The 21758-nt window shown below is 41.6% G+C and overlaps 1 protein-coding gene across 5 annotated transcripts in view; it reads left to right on the plus strand.

The window, feature by feature from the left end:
- The window catches only part of UTRN (utrophin), a 1395536-nt gene that overhangs the window by 1349551 nt on the left and 24227 nt on the right, over nucleotides 1–21758 (plus strand). For all 5 annotated transcript variants that reach the window (XM_053711837.1, XM_053711835.1, XM_053711836.1 and 2 more), the window contains 3 exons: nucleotides 777–1020; nucleotides 16677–16785; nucleotides 21077–21163. In XM_053711837.1, coding sequence (XP_053567812.1) covers nucleotides 777–1020; nucleotides 16677–16785; nucleotides 21077–21163 — 440 coding nt within the window. The remainder of the gene's footprint in view (nucleotides 1–776; nucleotides 1021–16676; nucleotides 16786–21076; nucleotides 21164–21758) is intronic.

Raw genomic sequence — 21758 nt, forward strand, 5'->3', positions numbered from 1 at the left:
ATGTCTTTGGTTGTAGAATAGTTTGAGAGATTTTCTCTCCAAATATGTTCATTACATCCGATCTTGGCACTTTGTTTCTACAATAAACAGTTTTACAAGGATTTTCTTCACGCTTGATTTGACTTTCACTCTCCAGCTGCTTAATTTAATTGCTGTTTGTATTGTAGCATTTTTAAATAGTTTCTATTGAGTACTTTTAATATAAATTGTCATTGAGGTTTTGATTTTAGACTTTTTTGTGGAGACCTTCTTTGTTACTACAGTCATTGAATATTTTGTCTATCATCTAAAAAAATGTTTTAAAATGTAGTAGAGTTTTATTATTTGATTTTTTTTTAATTTGTAAAATTATTTTTTTATGTGTAAGCCCCTGTCAACCAGTGAGCTTTAAAGTCCTAGGACTCAGTAATGCATGATCATTCACTTCCTGTTTCATTTTAAATGTAATCAAATGTTTTTCAAGAAAAAATATTTCATGAAACAATGTTGTTCTTTTATACACATGAACAAAACATTGGAGCACTGTGTCCCTTTTAATGCAGATATGTAGCAAACATAAAGAATGAGACGTTAAATTTAATACCTCTTAATTTTGTTCTTTGTCCGACGCTCCCTAAAGAGGCCAAAAAGCTAAATCTGTAACCTAGGTATTCATAATGCTGCAAATTGCTGTTTGGCTTCTTAGGGGGCGTGGGACAAAACACATTTTTGAAACAAAAGCAACAAGTGTCCTTGAAGAAAATAATAAAGATGTTATTTAATCTATAACTTTTCAGGGGACTGAAAATGGAATATGAGCAGCTAAAAGCACAGCACTTGAGTAGGGGATTAACCCCACCGTCCTCTCCCCCTGATTCTGTGGTGTCCCTGCAGCATAGTAGCGAAGATACGGAACTCATAGCAGAAGCAAAGCTGCTCAGACAGCATAAGGGACGCCTGGAGGCCAGAATGCAGATATTGGAAGACCACAACAAACAGCTGGAGTCACAGCTTCAGCGATTACGCCAGTTATTGGAGCAGGTAAATGTGCTTAGTTTTAGGTCTGAATTTTTGTTAATGGACTATTCGAAACGAGAGTTATAAATCTGAAGGTCAATTTACTTCAAGCAGCTAAGACATGCTGAGTAACGATCATTTCCGAGAAATGTGCTTAGGTTAATATCACCCAGAGCAATTATTTAAAGGGTCCTTAATGCAACAGAGTATGATAAATGAAATGCTGTTTGCCAGTTCTGGGAAAACCTGGTCTTGTTTTCTTTCTTTATCAAAGTTAACCTTTTTTTTTTTTTTTACAAATCATTTCACTTATTACTTTTATGTAGTGTTATTTGTAGTAGCATTCACTAATAATATTGTAATGTTTTACAGTTACCATAGTAACAACCCACAGAGGATTTATATTCGTAGCTGGACCTATCCATACTTGTAATCCGACAATAAGTGAGAGTGAAGTGATAAACAAATAAAACAATAATGTATGGCTGGTTATTGTTAGAATAGTGTCAGAATATCTTTTTAGTCGCCTACTAGTTCTGCTCATGTCAGAATTTAACAAATTTGAATATTAGATAGGGTGTTTTTGCCTGTACAAGTTATTGAATACTGAAACAATAAGTACTAGAGCACAGTGGGACAAATATTTACACTTTCATTATTAAAGTGATTGTAAAGTTTAACGATACGCTCAACAATATTTGTACTAAAAAAGTAAATGAAAGGCACTTTCATTGAATAAAATCATTGCAGACTCCTAAAATATATAAATAATCACCCTTTAAGTTTCGTATACATTCCGCCGTTCCTACCCCTGCATAGTCTATTTCAGTTTAAAATGATGAATCACGCTGTAGCCAATCGTAAAGCGCCCCCTTTGGCGTCCAGCAAAGGAGGCGCATTATGATTAGCTATAGCATGATCCATCTTTTTACACTGAAATAGACTATTCGTTGCAGGCGCTGGAATGTATAAAACAACTGAAAAGGGGATTATTTATATATTTTAGCGTCTGCCCTTCATTTACTTTTTTTATTAAAAATATTGTTCAGTGTATCTTTAAACTTTACTATCACTTTAAGCTCTTTTCTAATTACACCAACATTAATTGACTTTATTTTGACTTTTGTTTCAAATCCTCTCAAATGGACACAGAAAATGGTACAGAGGTATTTGTGAGAGAATATAGTCAGGGGTTGCCAGGGTTATCTTGAGAAAGAGAAAGAGACAATAACAGAACTTAAAAGGACAACACACACATTTGTACATACACACTTTCTCTTTTTCAGCCAACAAAAGAGCAAGTTTTACTCAAAGCAGGATAAACAGCCATGCAGAGGCTGCAGCCGATATTGAGACATTTGCAAAAAGTAGGCTTTATAAACATAATGAAAAGTTTGGTTACCCCCTTACATTATGACTCGATTACCCTCTGTCTTCCCTGGAGGTCGGGTTAGCTGCCAATTCACTATCCGCTGAGGAGTAACCAGGGACTGCTCTGGCGGTAGTTCACACTTTAGTTACAAGGACATGAAACACAAAAGAAATTCAGATAGAGAATACAATTTTAAACAACTTCCCAATTTATTTCTATTATTTAATTTGCTTCCTTCTCTTCCTTTGCTGAAAGGTTGATCTAAGTAAGCGCAATAGTAGCAAATAACCTAGTTTCTAGATGCTGATTGGTGGCTGCATATATATATCAATTGTCATTGGCTCACCCATATGTTCAGTCAGCAACTAGTAGTTCATTGCTGCTCATTCAACAAAGCATAGCAAGAGAATGAAGAAAAATGTATAATAAGAGTAAATTAGAAAGTTGCTTAAAATTGCATGCTCTATCTGAATCGTTAAAGAAAAATTTTGGGTTTCAATCCCTTTAAGCAAATATATCCACCTTCAGCGAATGAGTAAATACTGAGCTGGCTGTTGGTCTTAATGTTCTGAATTTAAAAAAAAAAAAAAAAAGTTATTCTTAGTAACTCCAGAGAAGATATATCTTGTAATGTGTACACATTAGAAACACATTGATTTCTCTTGTTAAGTGTATCCAGTCCACGGATCATCCATTACTTATGGGATATTAACTCCTCCCCAACAGGAAGTGCAAGAGGATTCACCCAGCAGAGCTGCTATATAGCTCCTCCCCTAACTGCCATTACCAGTCATTCTCTTGCACCCAACGACTAGATAGGATGTGTGAGAGGACTATGGTGATTATATTTAGTTTTATACCTTCAATCAAAAGTTTGTTATTTTATAATAGCACCGGAGTGTGTTATTCCTTCTCTGGTAGAATTTGAAGAAGAATCTACCTGAGTTTTTACTATGATTTTAGCCGGCGTAGTTAAGATCATATTGCTGTTTCTCGGCCATCTGAGGAGAGGTAAACTTCAGATCAGGGGACAGCGGGCAGATTAATCTGCAAAGAGGTATGTAGCAGCTTATTATTTTCTGACAATGGAATTGATGAGAAAATTCTGCCATACCGATATAATGTAAACTCAGCCTTAAATGCAGTAGCAGCAACTGGTATCAGGCTGTCATGTATGTATATTTTACACTTCAGTATTCTGGGGAATGGCACTTCACTGGAATTATACTGTGTGCATAAGACTTTAGCCTAATTTGCAGGGACTGGCAACAGGCTCTTTAACCCCTTAATGACCGGACCATTTTTCAATTTTCTTACCCTTAATGACAATGGCTATTTTTACATTTCTGCAGTGTTTGCGTTTAGCTGTAATTTTCCTCTTACTCGTTTACTGTACCCACACATATTATATACCGTTTTTCTCGTCACTAAATGGACTTTCTAAAGATACCATTATTTTCATCATATCTTATAATTTACTAAAAAAAAAAGATAAAATATGAGGAAAAAATGAAAAAAAACACACTTTTTCTAACTTTGACCCCCAAAATCTGTTACACATCTACAACCACCAAAAAACACCCATGCTAAATAGTTTCTAAATTTTGTCCTGAGTTTAGAAATACCCAATGTTTACATGTTCTTTGCTTTTTTTGCAATTTATGGGGCAATAAATACAAGTAGCACTTTGCTATTTCCAAACCACTTTTTTTCAAAATGAGCGCTAGTTACTTTGGAACCCTGATATCTGTCAGGAATACCTGAATATCCCTTGACATGTATATATTTTGTTTTAGAAGACATCCCAAAGTATTGATCTAGGCCCATTTTGGTATATTTCATGCCACCATTTCACCGCCAAATGCGATAAAAAAAAAAAAAAAAAGTTCACTTTTCTCCAACATAGGTGTGTCCGGTCCACGGCGTCATCCTTACTTGTGGGATATTCTCTTCCCCAACAGGAAATGGCAAAGAGCCCAGCAAAGCTGGTCACATGATCCCTCCTAGGCTCCGCCTACCCCAGTCATTCTTATTGCCGTTGTACAGGCAACATCTCCACGGAGATGGCTTAGAGTTTTTTAGTGTTTAACTGTAGTTTTTATTATTCAATCAAGAGTTTGTTATTTTGAAATAGTGCTGGTATGTACTATTTAATCAGAAACAGAAAAGAGATGAAGATTTCTGTTTGTATGAGGAAAATGATTTTAGCAACCGTCACTAAAATCCATGGCTGTTCCACACAGGACTGTTGAGAGCAATTAACTTCAGTTGGGGGAACAGTGAGCAGTCTCTTGCTGCTTGAGGTATGACACATTCTAACAAGACGATGTAATGCTGGAAGCTGTCATTTTCCCTCTGGGATCCGGTAAGCCATGTTTATTACGATTGTAAATAAGGGCTTCAAAAAGGGCTTATTAAGACTGTAGACTTTTTTTGGGCTAAATCGATTGATTATTAACACATATTTAGCCTTGAGGAATCATTTTATCTGGGTATTTTGATATAATAATATCGGCAGGCACTGTTTTAGACACCTTATTCTTTAGGGGCTTTCCCAAAGCATAGGCAGAGCCTCATTTTCGCGCCGGTGTTGCGCACTTGTTTTTGAGAGGCATGGCATGCAGTCGCATGTGAGAGGAGCTCTGATACTTAGAAAAGACTTTCTGAAGGCGTCATTTGGTATCGTATTCCCCTTGGGGCTTGGTTGGGTCTCAGCAAAGCAGATACCAGGGACTGTAAAGGGGTTTAAGTTCAAAACGGCTCCGGTTCCGTTATTTTAAGGGTTAAAGCTTCCAAATTTGGTGTGCAATACTTTTAAGGCTTTAAGACACTGTGGTGAAAATTTGGTGAATTTTGAACAATTCCTTCATGTTTTTTCGCATTTGCAGTAATAAAGTGTGTTCAGTTTAAAATTTAAAGTGACAGTAACGGTTTTATTTTAAAACGTTTTTTGTACTTGTTATCAAGTTTATGCCTGTTTAACATGTCTGAACTACCAGATAGACTGTGTTCTGAATGTGGGGAAGCCAGAATTCCTATTCATTTAAATAAATGTGATTTATGTGACAATGACAATGATGCCCAAGATGATTCCTCAAGTGAGGGGAGTAAGCATGGTACTGCATCATTCCCTCCTTCGTCTACACGAGTCTTGCCCACTCAGGAGGCCCCTAGTACATCTAGCGCGCCAATACTCCTTACTATGCAACAATTAACGGCTGTAATGGATAATTCTGTCAAAAACATTTTAGCCAAAATGAACACTTATCAGCGTAAGCGCGACTGCTCTGTTTTAGATACTGAAGAGCATGACGACGCTGATATTAATATTTCTGAAGGGCCCCTAACTCAGTCTGATGGGGCCAGGGAGGTTTTGTCTGAGGGAGAAATTACTGATTCAGGGAACATTTCTCAACAAGCTGAACCTGATGTGATTGCATTTAAATTTAAGTTGGAACATCTCCGCATTCTGCTTAAGGAGGTATTATCCACTCTGGATGATTGTGACAAGTTGGTCATCCCAGAGAAACTATGTAAAATGGACAAGTTCCTAGAGGTGCCGGGGCTCCCAGAAGCTTTTCCTATACCCAAGCGGGTGGCGGACATTGTTAATAAAGAATGGGAAAGGCCCGGTATTTCTTTCGTCCCTCCCCCCATATTTAAAAAATTGTTTCCTATGGTCGACCCCAGAAAGGACTTATGGCAGACAGTCCCCAAGGTCGAGGGAGCGGTTTCCACTTTAAACAAACGCACCACTATACCCATAGAGGATAGTTGTGCTTTCAAAGATCCTATGGATAAAAAATTAGAAGGTTTGCTTAAAAAGATGTTTGTTCAGCAGGGTTACCTTCTACAACCAATTTCATGCATTGTCCCTGTCGCTACAGCCGCATGTTTCTGGTTCGATGAGCTGATAAAGGCGGTCGACAGTGATTCTCCTCCTTATGAGGAGATTATGGACAGAATCAATGCTCTCAAATTGGCTAATTCTTTCACCCTAGACGCCACTTTGCAATTGGCTAGGTTAGCGGCTAAGAATTCTGGGTTTGTTATTGTGGCGCGCAGAGCGCTTTGGTTGAAATCTTGGTCGGCTGATGCGTCTTCCAAGAACAAGCTACTTAACATTCCTTTCAAGGGGAAAACGCTGTTTGGCCCTGACTTGAAAGAGATTATCTCGGATATCACTGGGGGTAAGGGCCACGCCCTTCCTCAGGATCGGCCTTTCAAGGCAAAAAATAAACCTAATTTTCGTCCCTTTCGTAGAAACGGACCAGCCCAAAGTGCTACGTCCTCTAAGCAAGAGGGTAATACTTCTCAAGCCAAGCCAGCTTGGAGACCAATGCAAGGCTGGAACAAGGGAAAGCAGGCCAAGAAACCTGCCACTGCTACCAAGACAGCATGAAATGTTGGCCCCCGATCCGGGACCGGATCTGGTGGGGGGCAGACTCTCTCTCTTCGCTCAGGCTTGGGCAAGAGATGTTCTGGATCCTTGGGCGCTAGAAATAGTCTCCCAAGGTTATCTTCTGGAATTCAAGGGACTTCCCCCAAGGGGGAGGTTCCACAGGTCTCAGTTGTCTTCAGACCACATAAAAAGACAGGCATTCTTACATTGTGTAGAAGACCTGTTAAAAATGGGAGTGATTCATCCCGTTCCATTAAGAGAACAAGGGATGGGGTTCTACTCCAATCTGTTTATAGTTCCCAAAAAAGAGGGAACGTTCAGACCAATCTTAGATCTCAAGATCTTAAACAAGTTTCTCAAGGTTCCATCGTTCAAGATGGAAACCATTCGAACTATTCTTCCTTCCATCCAGGAAGGTCAATTCATGACCACGGTGGATTTAAAGGATGCGTATCTACATATTCCTATCCACAAGGAACATCATCGGTTCCTGAGGTTCGCATTCCTGGACAAACATTACCAGTTCGTGGCGCTTCCTTTCGGATTAGCCACTGCTCCAAGGATTTTCACAAAGGTACTAGGGTCCCTTCTAGCTGTGCTAAGACCAAGGGGCATTGCTGTAGTACCTTACTTGGACGACATTCTGATTCAAGCGTCGTCCCTTCCTCAAGCAAAGGCTCACACGGACATTGTCCTGGCCTTTCTCAGATCTCACGGATGGAAAGTGAACGTGGAAAAGAGTTCTCTATCTCCGTCAACAAGGGTTCCCTTCTTGGGAACAATAATAGACTCCTTAGAAATGAGGATTTTTCTGACAGAGGCCAGAAAAACAAAACTTCTAGACTCTTGTCGGATACTTCATTCCGTTCCTCTTCCTTCCATAGCTCAGTGCATGGAAGTGATCGGGTTGATGGTAGCGGCAATGGACATAGTTCCTTTTGCACGCATTCATCTAAGACCATTACAACTGTGCATGCTCAGTCAGTGGAATGGGGATTATACAGACTTGTCTCCGAAGATACAAGCAAAAAAGAGGACAAGAGACTCACTCCGTTGGTGGCTGTCCCTGGACAACCTGTCACGAGGGATGACATTCCGCAGACCAGAGTGGGTCATTGTCACGACCGACGCCAGTCTGATGGGCTGGGGCGCGGTCTGGGGATCCCTGAAAGCTCAGGGTCTTTGGTCTCGGGAAGAATCTCTTCTACCGATAAATATTCTGGAACTGAGAGCGATATTCAATGCTCTCAAGGCTTGGCCTCAGCTAGCGAGGGCCAAGTTCATACGGTTTCAATCAGACAACATGACAACTGTTGCGTACATCAACCATCAGGGGGGAACAAGGAGTTCCCTGGCGATGGAAGAAGTGACCAAAATCATTCTATGGGCGGAGTCCCACTCCTGCCACCTGTCTGCTATCCACATCCCAGGAGTGGAAAATTGGGAAGCGGATTTTCTGAGTCATCAGACATTGCATCCGGGGGAGTGGGAACTCCATCCGGAAATCTTTGCCCAAGTCACTCAGCTGTGGGGCATTCCAGACATGGATCTGATGGCCTCTCGTCAGAACTTCAAAGTTCCTTGCTACGGGTCCAGATCCAGGGATCCCAAGGCGGCTCTAGTGGATGCACTAGTAGCACCTTGGACCTTCAAACTAGCTTATGTGTTCCCGCCGTTTCCTCTCATCCCCAGGCTGGTAGCCAGGATCAATCAGGAGAGGGCGTCGGTGATCTTGATAGCTCCTGCGTGGCCACGCAGGACTTGGTACGCAGATCTGGTGAATATGTCATCGGCTCCTCCTTGGAAGCTACCTTTGAGACGAGACCTTCTTGTTCAGGGTCCGTTCGAACATCCGAATCTGGTTTCACTCCAGCTGACTGCTTGGAGATTGAACGCTTGATCTTATCGAAGCGAGGATTCTCAGATTCTGTTATCGATACTCTTGTTCAGGCCAGAAAGCCTGTAACTAGAAAGATTTACCACAAAATTTGGAAAAAATATATCTGTTGGTGTGAATCTAAAGGATTCCCTTGGGACAAGGTTAAGATTCCTAGGATTCTATCCTTCCTTCAAGAAGGATTGGAAAAAGGATTATCTGCAAGTTCCCTGAAGGGACAGATTTCTGCCTTGTCTGTGTTACTTCACAAAAAGCTGGCCGCTGTGCCAGATGTTCAAGCCTTTGTTCAGGCTCTGGTTAGAATTAAGCCTGTTTACAAACCTTTGACTCCTCCTTGGAGTCTCAATTTAGTTCTTTCAGTTCTTCAGGGGGTTCCGTTTGAACCCTTGCATTCCGTTGATATTAAGTTATTATCTTGGAAAGTTTTGTTTTTAGTTGCAATTTCTTCTGCTAGAAGAGTTTCAGAATTATCGGCTCTGCAGTGTTCTCCTCCTTATCTGGTGTTCCATGCAGATAAGGTGGTTTTACGTACTAAACCTGGTTTTCTTCCAAAAGTTGTTTCTAACAAAAACATTAACCAGGAGATTATCGTACCTTCTCTGTGTCCGAAACCAGTTTCAAAGAAGGAACGTTTGTTGCACAATTTGGATGTTGTTCGCGCTCTAAAATTCTATTTAGATGCTACAAAGGATTTTAGACAAACATCTTCCTTGTTTGTTGTTTATTCCGGTAAAAGGAGAGGTCAAAAAGCAACTTCTACCTCTCTCTCTTTTTGGATTAAAAGCATCATCAGATTGGCTTACGAGACTGCCGGACGGCAGCCTCCCGAAAGAATCACAGCTCATTCCACTAGGGCTGTGGCTTCCACATGGGCCTTCAAGAACGAGGCTTCTGTTGATCAGATATGTAGGGCAGCGACTTGGTCTTCACTGCATACTTTTACCAAATTTTACAAGTTTGATACTTTTGCTTCTTCTGAGGCTATTTTTGGGAGAAAGGTTTTGCAAGCCGTGGTGCCTTCCATTTAGGTGACCTGATTTGCTCCCTCCCTTCATCCGTGTCCTAAAGCTTTGGTATTGGTTCCCACAAGTAAGGATGACGCCGTGGACCGGACACACCTATGTTGGAGAAAACAGAATTTATGTTTACCTGATAAATTACTTTCTCCAACGGTGTGTCCGGTCCACGGCCCGCCCTGGTTTTTTTAATCAGGTCTGATAATTTATTTTCTTTAACTACAGTCACCACGGTACCATATGGTTTCTCCTATGCAAATATTCCTCCTTAACGTCGGTCGAATGACTGGGGTAGGCGGAGCCTAGGAGGGATCATGTGACCAGCTTTGCTGGGCTCTTTGCCATTTCCTGTTGGGGAAGAGAATATCCCACAAGTAAGGATGACGCCGTGGACCGGACACACCGTTGGAGAAAGTAATTTATCAGGTAAACATAAATTCTGTTTTTCACAAATTTTGTCACAAACTTTAGGTTTCCCACTGAAATTATTTACAAACATCTTCTGCAATTATGGCACAAATGGTTGTAAATGCTTCTCTGGGATCCCCTTTGTTCAGAAATAACAGACTTATATGGCTTTGTGGTTGCTTTTTGGTAATTAGAAGGCCGCTAAATGCCGCTGCGCACCACACATGTTTTATGCCCAGGAGTGAAGGGGTTAATTAGGGAGCTTGTAGGGAGCTTGTAGGTTTAATTTTAGCTTTAGTGTAGTGTAGTAGACAACCCCAAGTATTGATCTAGGCCCATTTTGGTATATTTTATGCCACCATTTCACCGCCAAATGCGAGCAAATAAAAAAAAAACTTTACATTTTTCACAATTTTAGGTTTCTCACTGAAATTATTTACAAACAGCTTGTGCTATTATGGCAGAAATTGTTGTAAAAGCTTCTCTGGGATCCCCTTTGTTCAGAAATAGCAGACTTATATGGCTTTGGCGTTGCTTTTTGGTAATTAGAAGGCCGCTAAATGCTGCTGCGCACCACACGTGAATTATGCCCAGCAGTGAAGGGGTTAAATTAGGTAGCTTGTAGGGAGCTTGCAGGGTTAATTTTAGAGATCAGCCTCCCACCTGACACATCCCACCCCCTGATCCCTCCCAAACAGCTCTCTTCCCTCCCCCACCCCACAATTGTTACCGCCATCTTAAGTACTGGCAGAAAGTCTGCCAGTACTAAATAAAAGAGTTTTTTTTTTTTTTTTTAAATAAAAATTATAAAATATTTTAGTTGTGATGGACCCCTGCCTTAGCACCAACCTCCCTGATCCCCCCCTCCAGCTCTCTAACCCTCTCCCCTACCTAATTACCGCCATCTTGGGTACTGGCAGCTGTCTGCCAGTACCCAGTTTGGCCCCACAAACCAAACTATTTAAATTTTATTTATAACTTTTATTTGTATTTTTTATACAAATTTATTTCTGTAGTGTAGCAGCCCCCCCACAATACCCCCACCCCCTCCCCCTCCCAGATCCTTTTATATGTAAAAAATAAATAAAAAAATTTAACTTTTTTTTTTTTAACTTTTTTTTCCCCCCTTCCTTCATTGGTGTCAGTGTGGCTAATGTGCGCACGTGCACGCGCATCCACGTGCACGCGCGCACCCGTGCACGCGCATCGTGCACGCGCGCACCAGTGCACGCGCATCGTGCACATGCGCGCATCGTGCACGCGCGCGCACACGCTCCCTCCTCCCACTGGGCAAAGGCACCATCGGCACCATCACTACCGGTGCAGAGAGGGCCACAGAGTGGCTCTCTCTGCATCGGAGGCTTGTAAAGGGGTATTGCAGGATGCCTCCATATCGAGGCATCACTGCAATACCCTCAGAGCTGCTGGAAGTGATTGTGATCACTTCCAGCACTCTGTTAGACAACTGACGTACCAGGTACGTCCATTGTCATTAACTGCTTGTTAATGCATGACGTACCTGGTACGTCAGTTGTCATTAAGGGGTTAATAACACTTAATTTATGTTAAACGTTTTTTGCTGGCATGTAAAATCGTTTCATTTTCTGAGGTACTGGGTGAATAAAATGTTTTGGGCATTATTTTTTCCACTTGGCAGTTGTTTTATTTAATTTATGACAGTTTACTGATCTCTCTCACTGTTGTGTGTGAGGGGAAGGTCAAAAAATTCAGTCAGAAGCTCATTGTATTTCCTGCATGATCCGGTTCATCTCTACAGAACTCAGGGGTCTTCAAAACTTGTTTTGAGGGAGGTAATCATTCACAGCAGAGCTGTGAGATTGTAGTTGACTGTGATAAAAAACGTTTATTTCTGTAACTTTTTTTTCTGCTATCAGGGTTAGTTATCCTTCGCTAATGGGAACAAGCCTTTGCTAAAATTGTGTTTTTTACAAAGATTTGATGCTATAACCTTTCAGTTTTTTAACTTTCAACTGTCATAACTCTTTCTGTGCTTCTTATAGGCACAGTACGTTTTCATATTATAGTAAATTACTTGAAAAGTATTTCCAAGTTGCTAGTTTATTTGCTAGTGTGTTAAACATGTCTGATTCAGAGGAAGACATCTGTGCTATATGTGCTAATGCCAAAGTGGAGCCCAATAGAAATTTATGTACTAACTGTATTGATGCTACTTTAAATAAAAGTCAATCTGTACAAATTGAACACATTTCACCAAACAACGAGGGGAGAGTTATGCCGACTAACTCGCCTCACGTGTCAGTACCTGCATCTCCCGCTCGGGGGGTGCGTGATATTGTGGCGCCGAGTACATCTGGGCGGCCATTACAAATCACATTACAGGATATGGCTACTGTTATGACTGAAGTTTTGGCTAAATTACCAGAACTAAGAGGTAAGCGTGATCACTCTGGGGTGAGAACAGAGTGCGCTGATAATGTTAGGGCCATGTCAGATACTGCGTCACAACTTGCAGAACATGAGGACGGAGAGCTTCATTCTGCGGCTGACGGTTCTGATCCAAACAGATTGGATTCAGATATTTCAAATTTTAAATTTAAGCTGGAAAACCTCCGTGTATTACTAGGGGAGGTGTTAGCGGCTCTGAATGATTGTAACACAGTTGCAATACCAGAAAAAATGTGTAGGTTGGATAAATATTTTGCGGTACCGTCGAGTACTGACGTTTTTCCTATACCTAAGAGACTTACTGAAATTGTTACTAAGGAGTGGGATAGACCCGGTGTGCCGTTCTCACCCCCTCCGATATTTAGAAAGATGTTTCCAATAGACACCACCACACGAGACTTATGGCAAACGATCCCTAAGGTGGAGGGAGCAGTTTCTACTTTAGCTAAGCGTACCACTATCCCGGTGGAGGATAGCTGTGCCTTTTCAGATCCAATGGATAAAAAGTTAGAGGGTTACCTTAAGAAAATGTTTGTTCAACAAGGTTTTATATTGCAACCCCTTGCATGCATTGCGCCTGTCACGGCTGCAGCAGCATTTTGGTTTGAGTCTCTGGAAGGGACACTTGAATCAGCTCCATTAGATGAGATTACACACAGGCTTAAAGCTCTTAAGTTAGCTAACTCATTTATTTCAGATGCCGTAGTACATTTAACTAAGCTTACGGCTAAGAATTCCGGATTCGCCATTCAGGCGCGCAGAGCACTGTGGCTAAAATCCTGGTCAGCATGAATTGAGGGCCCCCGATCCGGGAACGGATCTAGTGGGGGGCAGACTTTCTCTCTTCGCCCAGGCTTGGGCAAGAGATGTCCAGGATCCCTGGGCGCTAGAGATAATATCTCAGGGATACCTTCTGGACTTCAAATACTCTCCCCCAAGAGAGAGATTTCATCTGTCAAGGTTGTCAACAAACCAAATAAAGAAAGAGGCGTTTCTACGCTGCGTACAAGAGCTTTTATTAATGGGAGTAATCCATCCAGTTCCACGGTCGGAACAGGGACAAGGGTTTTACTCAAATCTGTTTGTGGTTCCCAAAAAAGAGGGAACTTTCAGGCCAATCCTGGATTTAAAGATCCTAAACAAATTCCTAAGAGTTCCATCGTTCAAAATGGAGACTATTCGGACAATTTTACCCATGATCCAAAAGGGTCAGTACATGACCACAGTGGATTTAAAGGATGCTTACCTTCACATACCGATTCACAAAGATCATTACCGGTATCTAAGTTTTGCCTTTCTAGACAGGCATTACCAGTTTGTAGCTCTTCCATTCGGATTGGCTACGGCTCCGAGAATCTTCACAAAGGTTCTGGGTGCTCTTCTGGCGGTACTAAGACCGCGAGGAATTGCGGTAGCTCCGTACCTAGACGACATTCTGATACAAGCTTTCAAACTGCCAAGTCTCATACAGAGTTAGTACTGGCATTTCTAAGGTCGCATGGATGGAAGGTGAACGAAAAGAAGAGTTCTCTCTTTCCACTCACAAGAGTTCCCTTCTTGGGGACTCTTATAGATTCTGTAGAAATGAAGATTTACCTGACAGAAGACAGGTTAACAAAGCTTCAAAATGCATGCCGTGTCCTTCATTCCATTCAACACCCGTCAGTAGCTCAATGCATGGAGGTGATCGGCTTAATGGTAGCAGCAATGGACATAGTACCCTTTGCACGCCTACATCTCAGACCGCTGCAATTGTGCATGCTAAGTCAGTGGAATGGGGATTACTCAGACTTGTCCCCTACTCTGAATCTGGATCAAGAGACCAGAAATTCTCTTCTATGGTGGCTTTCTCGGCCACATCTGTCCAGGGGGATGCCATTCAGCAGGCCGGACTGGACAATTGTAACAACAGACGCCAGCCTACTAGGTTGGGGCGCTGTCTGGAATTCTCTGAAGGCTCAGGGACAATGGAATCAGGAGGAGAGTCTCCTACCAATAAACATTCTGGAATTGAGAGCAGTTCTCAATGCCCTTCTGGCTTGGCCCCAGTTAACAACTCGGGGGTTCATCAGGTTTCAGTCGGACAACATCACGACTGTAGCTTACATCAACCATCAGGGAGGGACAAGAAGCTCCCTAGCAATGATGGAAGTATCAAAGATAATTCGCTGGGCAGAGTCTCACTCTTGCCACCTGTCAGCAATCCACATCCCGGGAGTGGAGAACTGGGAGGCGGATTTCTTAAGTCGTCAGACTTTTCATCCGGGGGAGTGGGAACTTCATCCGGAGGTCTTTGCCCAAATGATGTTGGGGCAAACCAGAGATAGATCTCATGGCGTCTCGACAGAACGCCAAGCTTCCTCGTTACGGGTCCAGATCCAGGGATCCGGGAGCGGTTCTGATAGATGCTTTGACAGCACCTTGGACCTTCGGGATGGCTTATGTGTTTCCACCCTTCCCGATGCTTCCTCGATTGATTGCCAGAATCAAACAGGAGAGAGCATCAGTGATTCTAATAGCGCCTGCATGGCCACGCAGGACTTGGTATGCAGATCTAGTGGACATGTCATCCTGTCCACCTTGGTCGCTACCTCTGAAACAGGACCTTCTGATCCAGGGTCCCTTCAAACATCAAAATCTAATTTCTCTGAAGCTGACTGCTTGGAAATTGAACGCTTGATTTTATCAAAACTTGGTTTTTCTGAGTCAGTTATTGATACCTTAATACAGGCTAGGAAGCCTGTTACCAGAAAGATTTACCATAAGATATGGCGCAAATACTTATATTGGTGCGAATCCAAGAGTTACTCATGGAGTAAGGTTAGGATTCCGAGGATATTGTCTTTTCTACAAGAAGGTTTAGAAAAGGGTTTATCCGCTAGTTCCTTAAAGGGACAGATTTCAGCTCTGTCCATTCTTTTACACAAACGTCTGTCAGAAGTTCCGGACGTTCAAGCTTTTTGTCAGGCTTTAGCTAGGATCAAGCCTGTGTTTAAAACTGTTGCTCCACCATGGAGTTTGAACTTAGTTCTTAATGTTTTACAGGGGGTTCCGTTTGAACCCCTTCATTCCATTGATATCAAGTTGTTATCTTGGAAAGTTCTGTTTTTAATGGCGATTTCCTCGGCTCGAAGAGTCTCTGAGTTATCTGCCTTACATTGTGATTCTCCTTATCTCATTTTTCATTCAGACAAGGTAGTTCTGCATACTAAACCTGGGTTCCTACCTAAGGTGGTCACTAACAGGAATATCAATCAAGAGATTGTGGTTCCATCTTTGTGTCCTAATCCTTCTTCGAAAAAGGAACGTCTGCTACACAATCTAGATGTAGTCCGTGCCCTGAAATTTTATCTACAGGCAACTAAGGATTTTCGACAAACGTCTTCCCTGTTTGTCGTTTATTCTGGTCAGAGGAGAGGTCAAAAAGCTTCGGCTACCTCTCTCTCCTTTTGGCTTCGTAGCATAATACGGTTAGCCTATGAGACTGCTGGACAGCAGCCTCCTGAAAGAATTACAGCACATTCTACTAGAGCTGTGGCTTCCACTTGGGCCTTTAAGAATGAGGCTTCTGTTGAACAGATTTGCAAGGCTGCAACTTGGTCTTCTCTTCATACTTTTTCCAAATTTTACAAATTTGACACTTTTGCTTCTTCGGAGGCTGTTTTTGGGAGAAAGGTTCTTCAGGCAGTGGTTCCTTCCGTATAAAGAGCCTGCCTGTCCCTCCCGTCATCCGTGTACTTTAGCTTTGGTATTGGTATCCCATAAGTAATGGATGATCCGTGGACTGGATACACTTAACAAGAGAAAACATAATTTATGCTTACCTGATAAATTTATTTCTCTTGTAGTGTATCCAGTCCACGGCCCGCCCTGTCACTTTAAGGCAGGTAATTTTTCCATTAAACTACAGTCACCACTGCACCCTATGGTTTTCCTTTCTCTGCATGTTTTCGGTCGAATGACTGGTAATGGCAGTTAGGGGAGGAGCTATATAGCAGCTCTGCTGGGTGAATCCTCTTGCACTTCCTGTTGGGGAGGAGTTAATATCCCATAAGTAATGGATGATCCGTGGACTGGATACACTACAAGAGAAATAAATTTATCAGGTAAGCATAAATTATGTTTCTTAATTTGTATTCTCTCTTCCTTGCCTTTCAGCCTGAATCGGAGTCCAGGGTTAATGGAGTCTCCGTGTCTGTATCACCACAGCCTCCTGCCCCAAGATACTCGCCTAATCAGGATTATATCTTGCAGTTTCAGCAGTCTGGTGAGTAGTTAATGGTCTCTATTTTTTTTATTCTGTTCACACACAAAGAGCTATTGACACCAAATTTTTTAAAAGGGCACCCACAAATTGCCTTTTATAATATAGGTAAATAAATGTGTAACACCTGTGAATGTTTTTAAATCACTATGCCTTCTTGTATTTCTTTTAAGGGATAGTCAACCCCAAAATTCTTCTAAGTGATATATATAAAGTTTAAATCGATCATTATTTACAAATGTAGCCCAGTTCTTTATTGTTAAGTAAAAGCACTTACTGTTCGCTCCGCTGCCGTTTGAAAATGTCCGTTTGGACCCTCCCCTATTTCGTCATCATCTACATCATCATCATCTTCTTGTAATCGCAGTAACTTTGCAATCCTCCTCATAACCTGCTTTAGCGCATGCGCAATGCGCCTATTATACTGAAGGGGGAACGTTTGTAACCGGAACAAAATCACTTGCTCATTATCTGAGCGGTTCATAGTTGCGGCGTATCAGTGTGCTGTTCAACCCTCCACAACTATGATCCGCTCAGATAATGAGCAAGGGATTTTGTTCCGGTTACAAACGTTCCCTCTTCAGTATAATAGGCGCATGCGCTAAAGCAGGTTACGAGGAGGCTCACAAAGTTACTGCGATTACAAGAAGATGATGATGTAGATGATGACGAAATAGGGGAGGGGCCAAATGGACATTTTCAAATGGCAGCGGCACAAACAGTAAGTGCTTTTACTTGCAAACGATAAAGATCACAAAACGTGGCTACATTTGTAAATAATGATCAATTTAAACTTTATATATATCACTTAGAAGAATTTTTGGGTTGACTGTCCCTTTAAGGTGGATTAGAACTGATACAAACTTGGTTACTATTGTAAAGAAGGATATGCCTATCATAATTCTTGATGCAAAACTGATAAATCTACATTTTAAAAGCATGTGACACCACAGAAGCTTAAGGAGGGAGGGAAAAGTAAACAAAAGCTTGCATAAATTGCCTTAAAGTATTAACCCAAGCCTCCCTGGGAGAAAGTGAAACAAACATATTTTGTAGGTGTATTTTACAACAAAAGGCTGCAAAATAAATAATGAATGGATATCGCAATAATATTTCACTTGCAATAATATAACATTTTATGCGTTGTTGAAATGTCAGGTGTAATAGTCCTTTAAAAAACAACTGAAAACATTGAATCTGAACTCCATGTTTTCAGCTGTTAACCACTAGTATTTTTTTTTTTTCTAACTATATAGGTCTTGCTGGAATACTAACGAAAAATAAAATTAAAAAGCCTATAAAAGTTATTACTGTTTCAGTGACCGTGTAACTTCATCCACCTGCATTCAAACCCTGAGTCTGCTCATAGCGCATATAACACTGGTGAATACATTCCACTGCCTGCTCTTTGTGTGTAGAGGCTGCTCCTGGGTGGTAACTCGCCATAGAACCAGCTGCTGAGCTGTTGTTCATTCCTAGTAGAGCGCTTCTCTTTCTGTATGCTCTCTGTGTACAGTGTCTGAATGAGGGTGCACAACGCATACGCACATCCGATCTGTTTAGAAGCAGTGATAGATTTCACTACTTTTTTTTCCTGCTAATACATGTGCATAAAAAATGCTTCTTTTCAAAACTGAAATGTATTCATCTGCATTTAAATTTTGAGTTTTGTGCCCCTTTATTTTACGGAGCTCCTTAAAGTGATGGTAAACTCTCCCCTTTTTAAAAACAGATCCGGAATGTTAGTGATATTTTAGATGGAGTTTAATTCATCGGATGTAATGAAGAGGCGCTATAACTTACTTTTTAATATAGAACAAGCTATTGATGCTGCTGTTCGTTCCTGGCAGACTGCTTCTCATTCTGTTTTGCATATGTAAATATGACCCTGGGGATAGTCTCCATAAGGGTGATGGGGGAAACCAGACGTGGACTCCTTGCCCAATGTGCTTAGAGGGATATGGCTGCACCTCACTGACGAGGCCCAAAGGAGGCCGAAACGATCGTCTGGGGTTGTCATGTTCCTTGTTCAGAGGAGAATTGCCTGGTATTTCGGGGCTGGACTGACCATGTCGGCGGGATCAAACTGATATACTACAGGAAAGTTTTCCTCTGTGAAAAGCACAATTGGGCAGAAAGAAGCTACTACCAGGTGGCAACCGGGCCATAGAACAAGCTATTGATGCTGCTGTTCGTTCCTGGCAGACTGCTTCTCATTCTGTTTTGCATATGTAAATATGACCCTGGGGATAGTCTCCCTAAGGGTGATGGGGGAAACCAGATGCGGACTCCTTTCCCAATGTGCTTAGAGGGATATGGCTGCACCTCACTGACGAGGCCCAAAGGAGGCCGAAACGATCGTCTGGGGTTGTCATGTTCCTTGTTCAGAGGAGAATTGCCTGGTATTTCGGGGCTGGACTGACCATGTCGGCGGGATCAAACTGATATACTACAGGAAAGTTTTCCTCGTTGAAAAGCACAATTGGGCAGAAAGAAGCTACTACCAGGTGGCAACCGGGCCATAGAACAAGCTATTGATGCTGCTGTTCGTTCCTGGCAGACTGCTTCTCATTCTGTTTTGCATATGTAAATATGACCCTGGGGATAGTTTCCCTAAGGGTGATGAGGGAAACCAGACGTGGACTCCTTGCCCAATGTGCTTAGAGGGATATGGCTGCACCTCACTGACGAGGCCCAAAGGAGGCCGAAACGATCGTCTGGGGTTGTCATGTTCCTTGTTCAGAGGAGAATTGCCTGGTATTTTGGGGCTGGACTGACCATGTCGGCGGGATCAAACTGATATACTACAGGAAAGTTTTCCTCTGTGAAAAGCACAATTGGGCAGAAAGAAGCTACTACCAGGTGGCAGCCGGGCCATAGAACAAGCTATTGATGCTGCTGTTCGTTCCTGGCAGACTGCTTCTCATTCTGTTTTGCATATGTAAATATGACCCTGGGGATAGTCTCCCTAAGGGTGATGGGGGAAACCAGATGTGGACTCCTTGCCCAATGTGCTTAGAGGGATATGGCTGCACCTCACTGACGAGGCCCAAAGGAGGCCGAAACGATCGTCTGGGGTTGTCATGTTCCTTGTTCAGAGGAGAATTGCCTGGTATTTCGGGGCTGGACTGACCATGTCGGCGGGATCAAACTGATATACTACAGGAAAGTTTTCCTCTGTGAAAAGCACAATTGGGCAGAAAGAAGCTGCTACCAGGTGGCAACCAGGCCATAGAACAAGCTATTGATGCTGCTGTTTGTTCCTGGCTTCTCATTCTGTTTTACCTTTTAATATAGATATAAAATTCAAATAACCTGTGCTCCATCGCCCACTTCAAAAGTCAGTTTTTCTGTGAGCTAACGGTTTGAAATGTTGTCCAATTAGTGATCTCCCCTTATGGCACTTTTGTTGTAGCTAGAGCGCTGATTGGACAACAATTCAAACTGTTCGCTTACAGAAAAATTGACTTTTGAAGTGGGCGTTGGAGCATGGGTTATTTGAATTTCATATCTACATTAAAAAGTAATTTATAGCACAACTTCATTACAACTGTTAATTAAAACTCCATCTAAAATATCACTAACATTCCGGATCTGTTTTTAAAAAGGGAGAATTTACCATCACTTTCTGCCCAATTGTGCTTTTCACAGAGGAAAACTTTCCTGTAGTATATCAGTTTGATCCCGCCGACATGGTCAGTCCAGCCCCGAAATACCAGGCAATTCTCCTCTGAACAAGGAACATGACAACCCCAGACGATCGTTTCGGCCTCCTTTGGGCCTCGTCAGTGAGGTGCAGCCATATCCCTCTAAGCACATTGGGCAAGGAGTCCACGTCTGGTTTCCCCCATCACCCTTATGGAGACTATCCCCAGGGTCATATTTACATATGCAAAACAGAATGAGAAGCAGTCTGCCAGGAACGAACAGCAGCATCAATAGCTTGTTCTATATTAAAAAGTAAGTTATAGCGCCTCTTCATTACATCCGATGAATTAAACTCCATCTAAAATATCACTAACATTCCGGATCTGTTTTTAAAAAGGGAGAATTTACCATCACTTTAAATCAAATCACTGCAAAATATTTGATAAAAGTGAACATTAAACATTTGATATTAAATAAAAAAAATTAAAAGATGGGCAAAGACCTGGAGGTTATATCTACTCTTTGTCTTGTAGGGCCAATTATTTCACTGTTGTTCTTTTATGGTTAATGAACTTTGGACTGTTGACATTTTATAATGTGAAGTGTTCTTTTATATTTCAATCATTAATGATGAATGTATCCACAGATGGCATTCTGTCCCCACATCATAGCACCAGCACAGACCTTACAGATGTAATGGAACAAATCAACAGCACATTTCCACTAAACAGCTGTAAGTATTACTGGAATTCTGATAATCAGAACTGCACATATACGCGATTAAAGGGACATTCTATTTCATACCAGTATTTTATCTTTAAAATGAGCCCTGTAAAAGGGGTTAAATCTGAAATTTAAGTTGTTCTCCTCTGCAACTCCAGATGTGAATACAGTGTTCTCTACAGAAAATCTAGCCAGCCGGGTGACATTATGAAGTAGCTGGGTAGGGGCAGATTAATACTTTGCAATATTATTACATTGTATGTTATTTAAAAATGTTTCTTAATTTGTGCAACAAACATTGAAAATAAATTAATATATGTTCATTTTAGTGTAAAAGGACAGTCTAGTCCAAAATAAATCTTCATGATTCAGATAGGGTATGTAATTTTAAACAACTTTCCAATTTACTTTTATAACCAATTTTGCTTTGTTTTCTTGGTATTCTTAGTTAAAAGCTAAACCTAGGAGGTTCATATTATAATTTCTTAGACCTTGAAGGCCGCCTCTTATTGAATACATTTTGACAGTTTTTCACCACTAGAAGGCGTTAGTTCATGTTTGCCATATAGATAAACATTGTGCTCACGCCCGTGGAGTTACCTAGG

This window comes from Bombina bombina, chromosome 4 (genome assembly GCF_027579735.1).
Source record: "Bombina bombina isolate aBomBom1 chromosome 4, aBomBom1.pri, whole genome shotgun sequence".
Classification (NCBI taxonomy): Eukaryota; Metazoa; Chordata; class Amphibia; order Anura; family Bombinatoridae; genus Bombina; species Bombina bombina.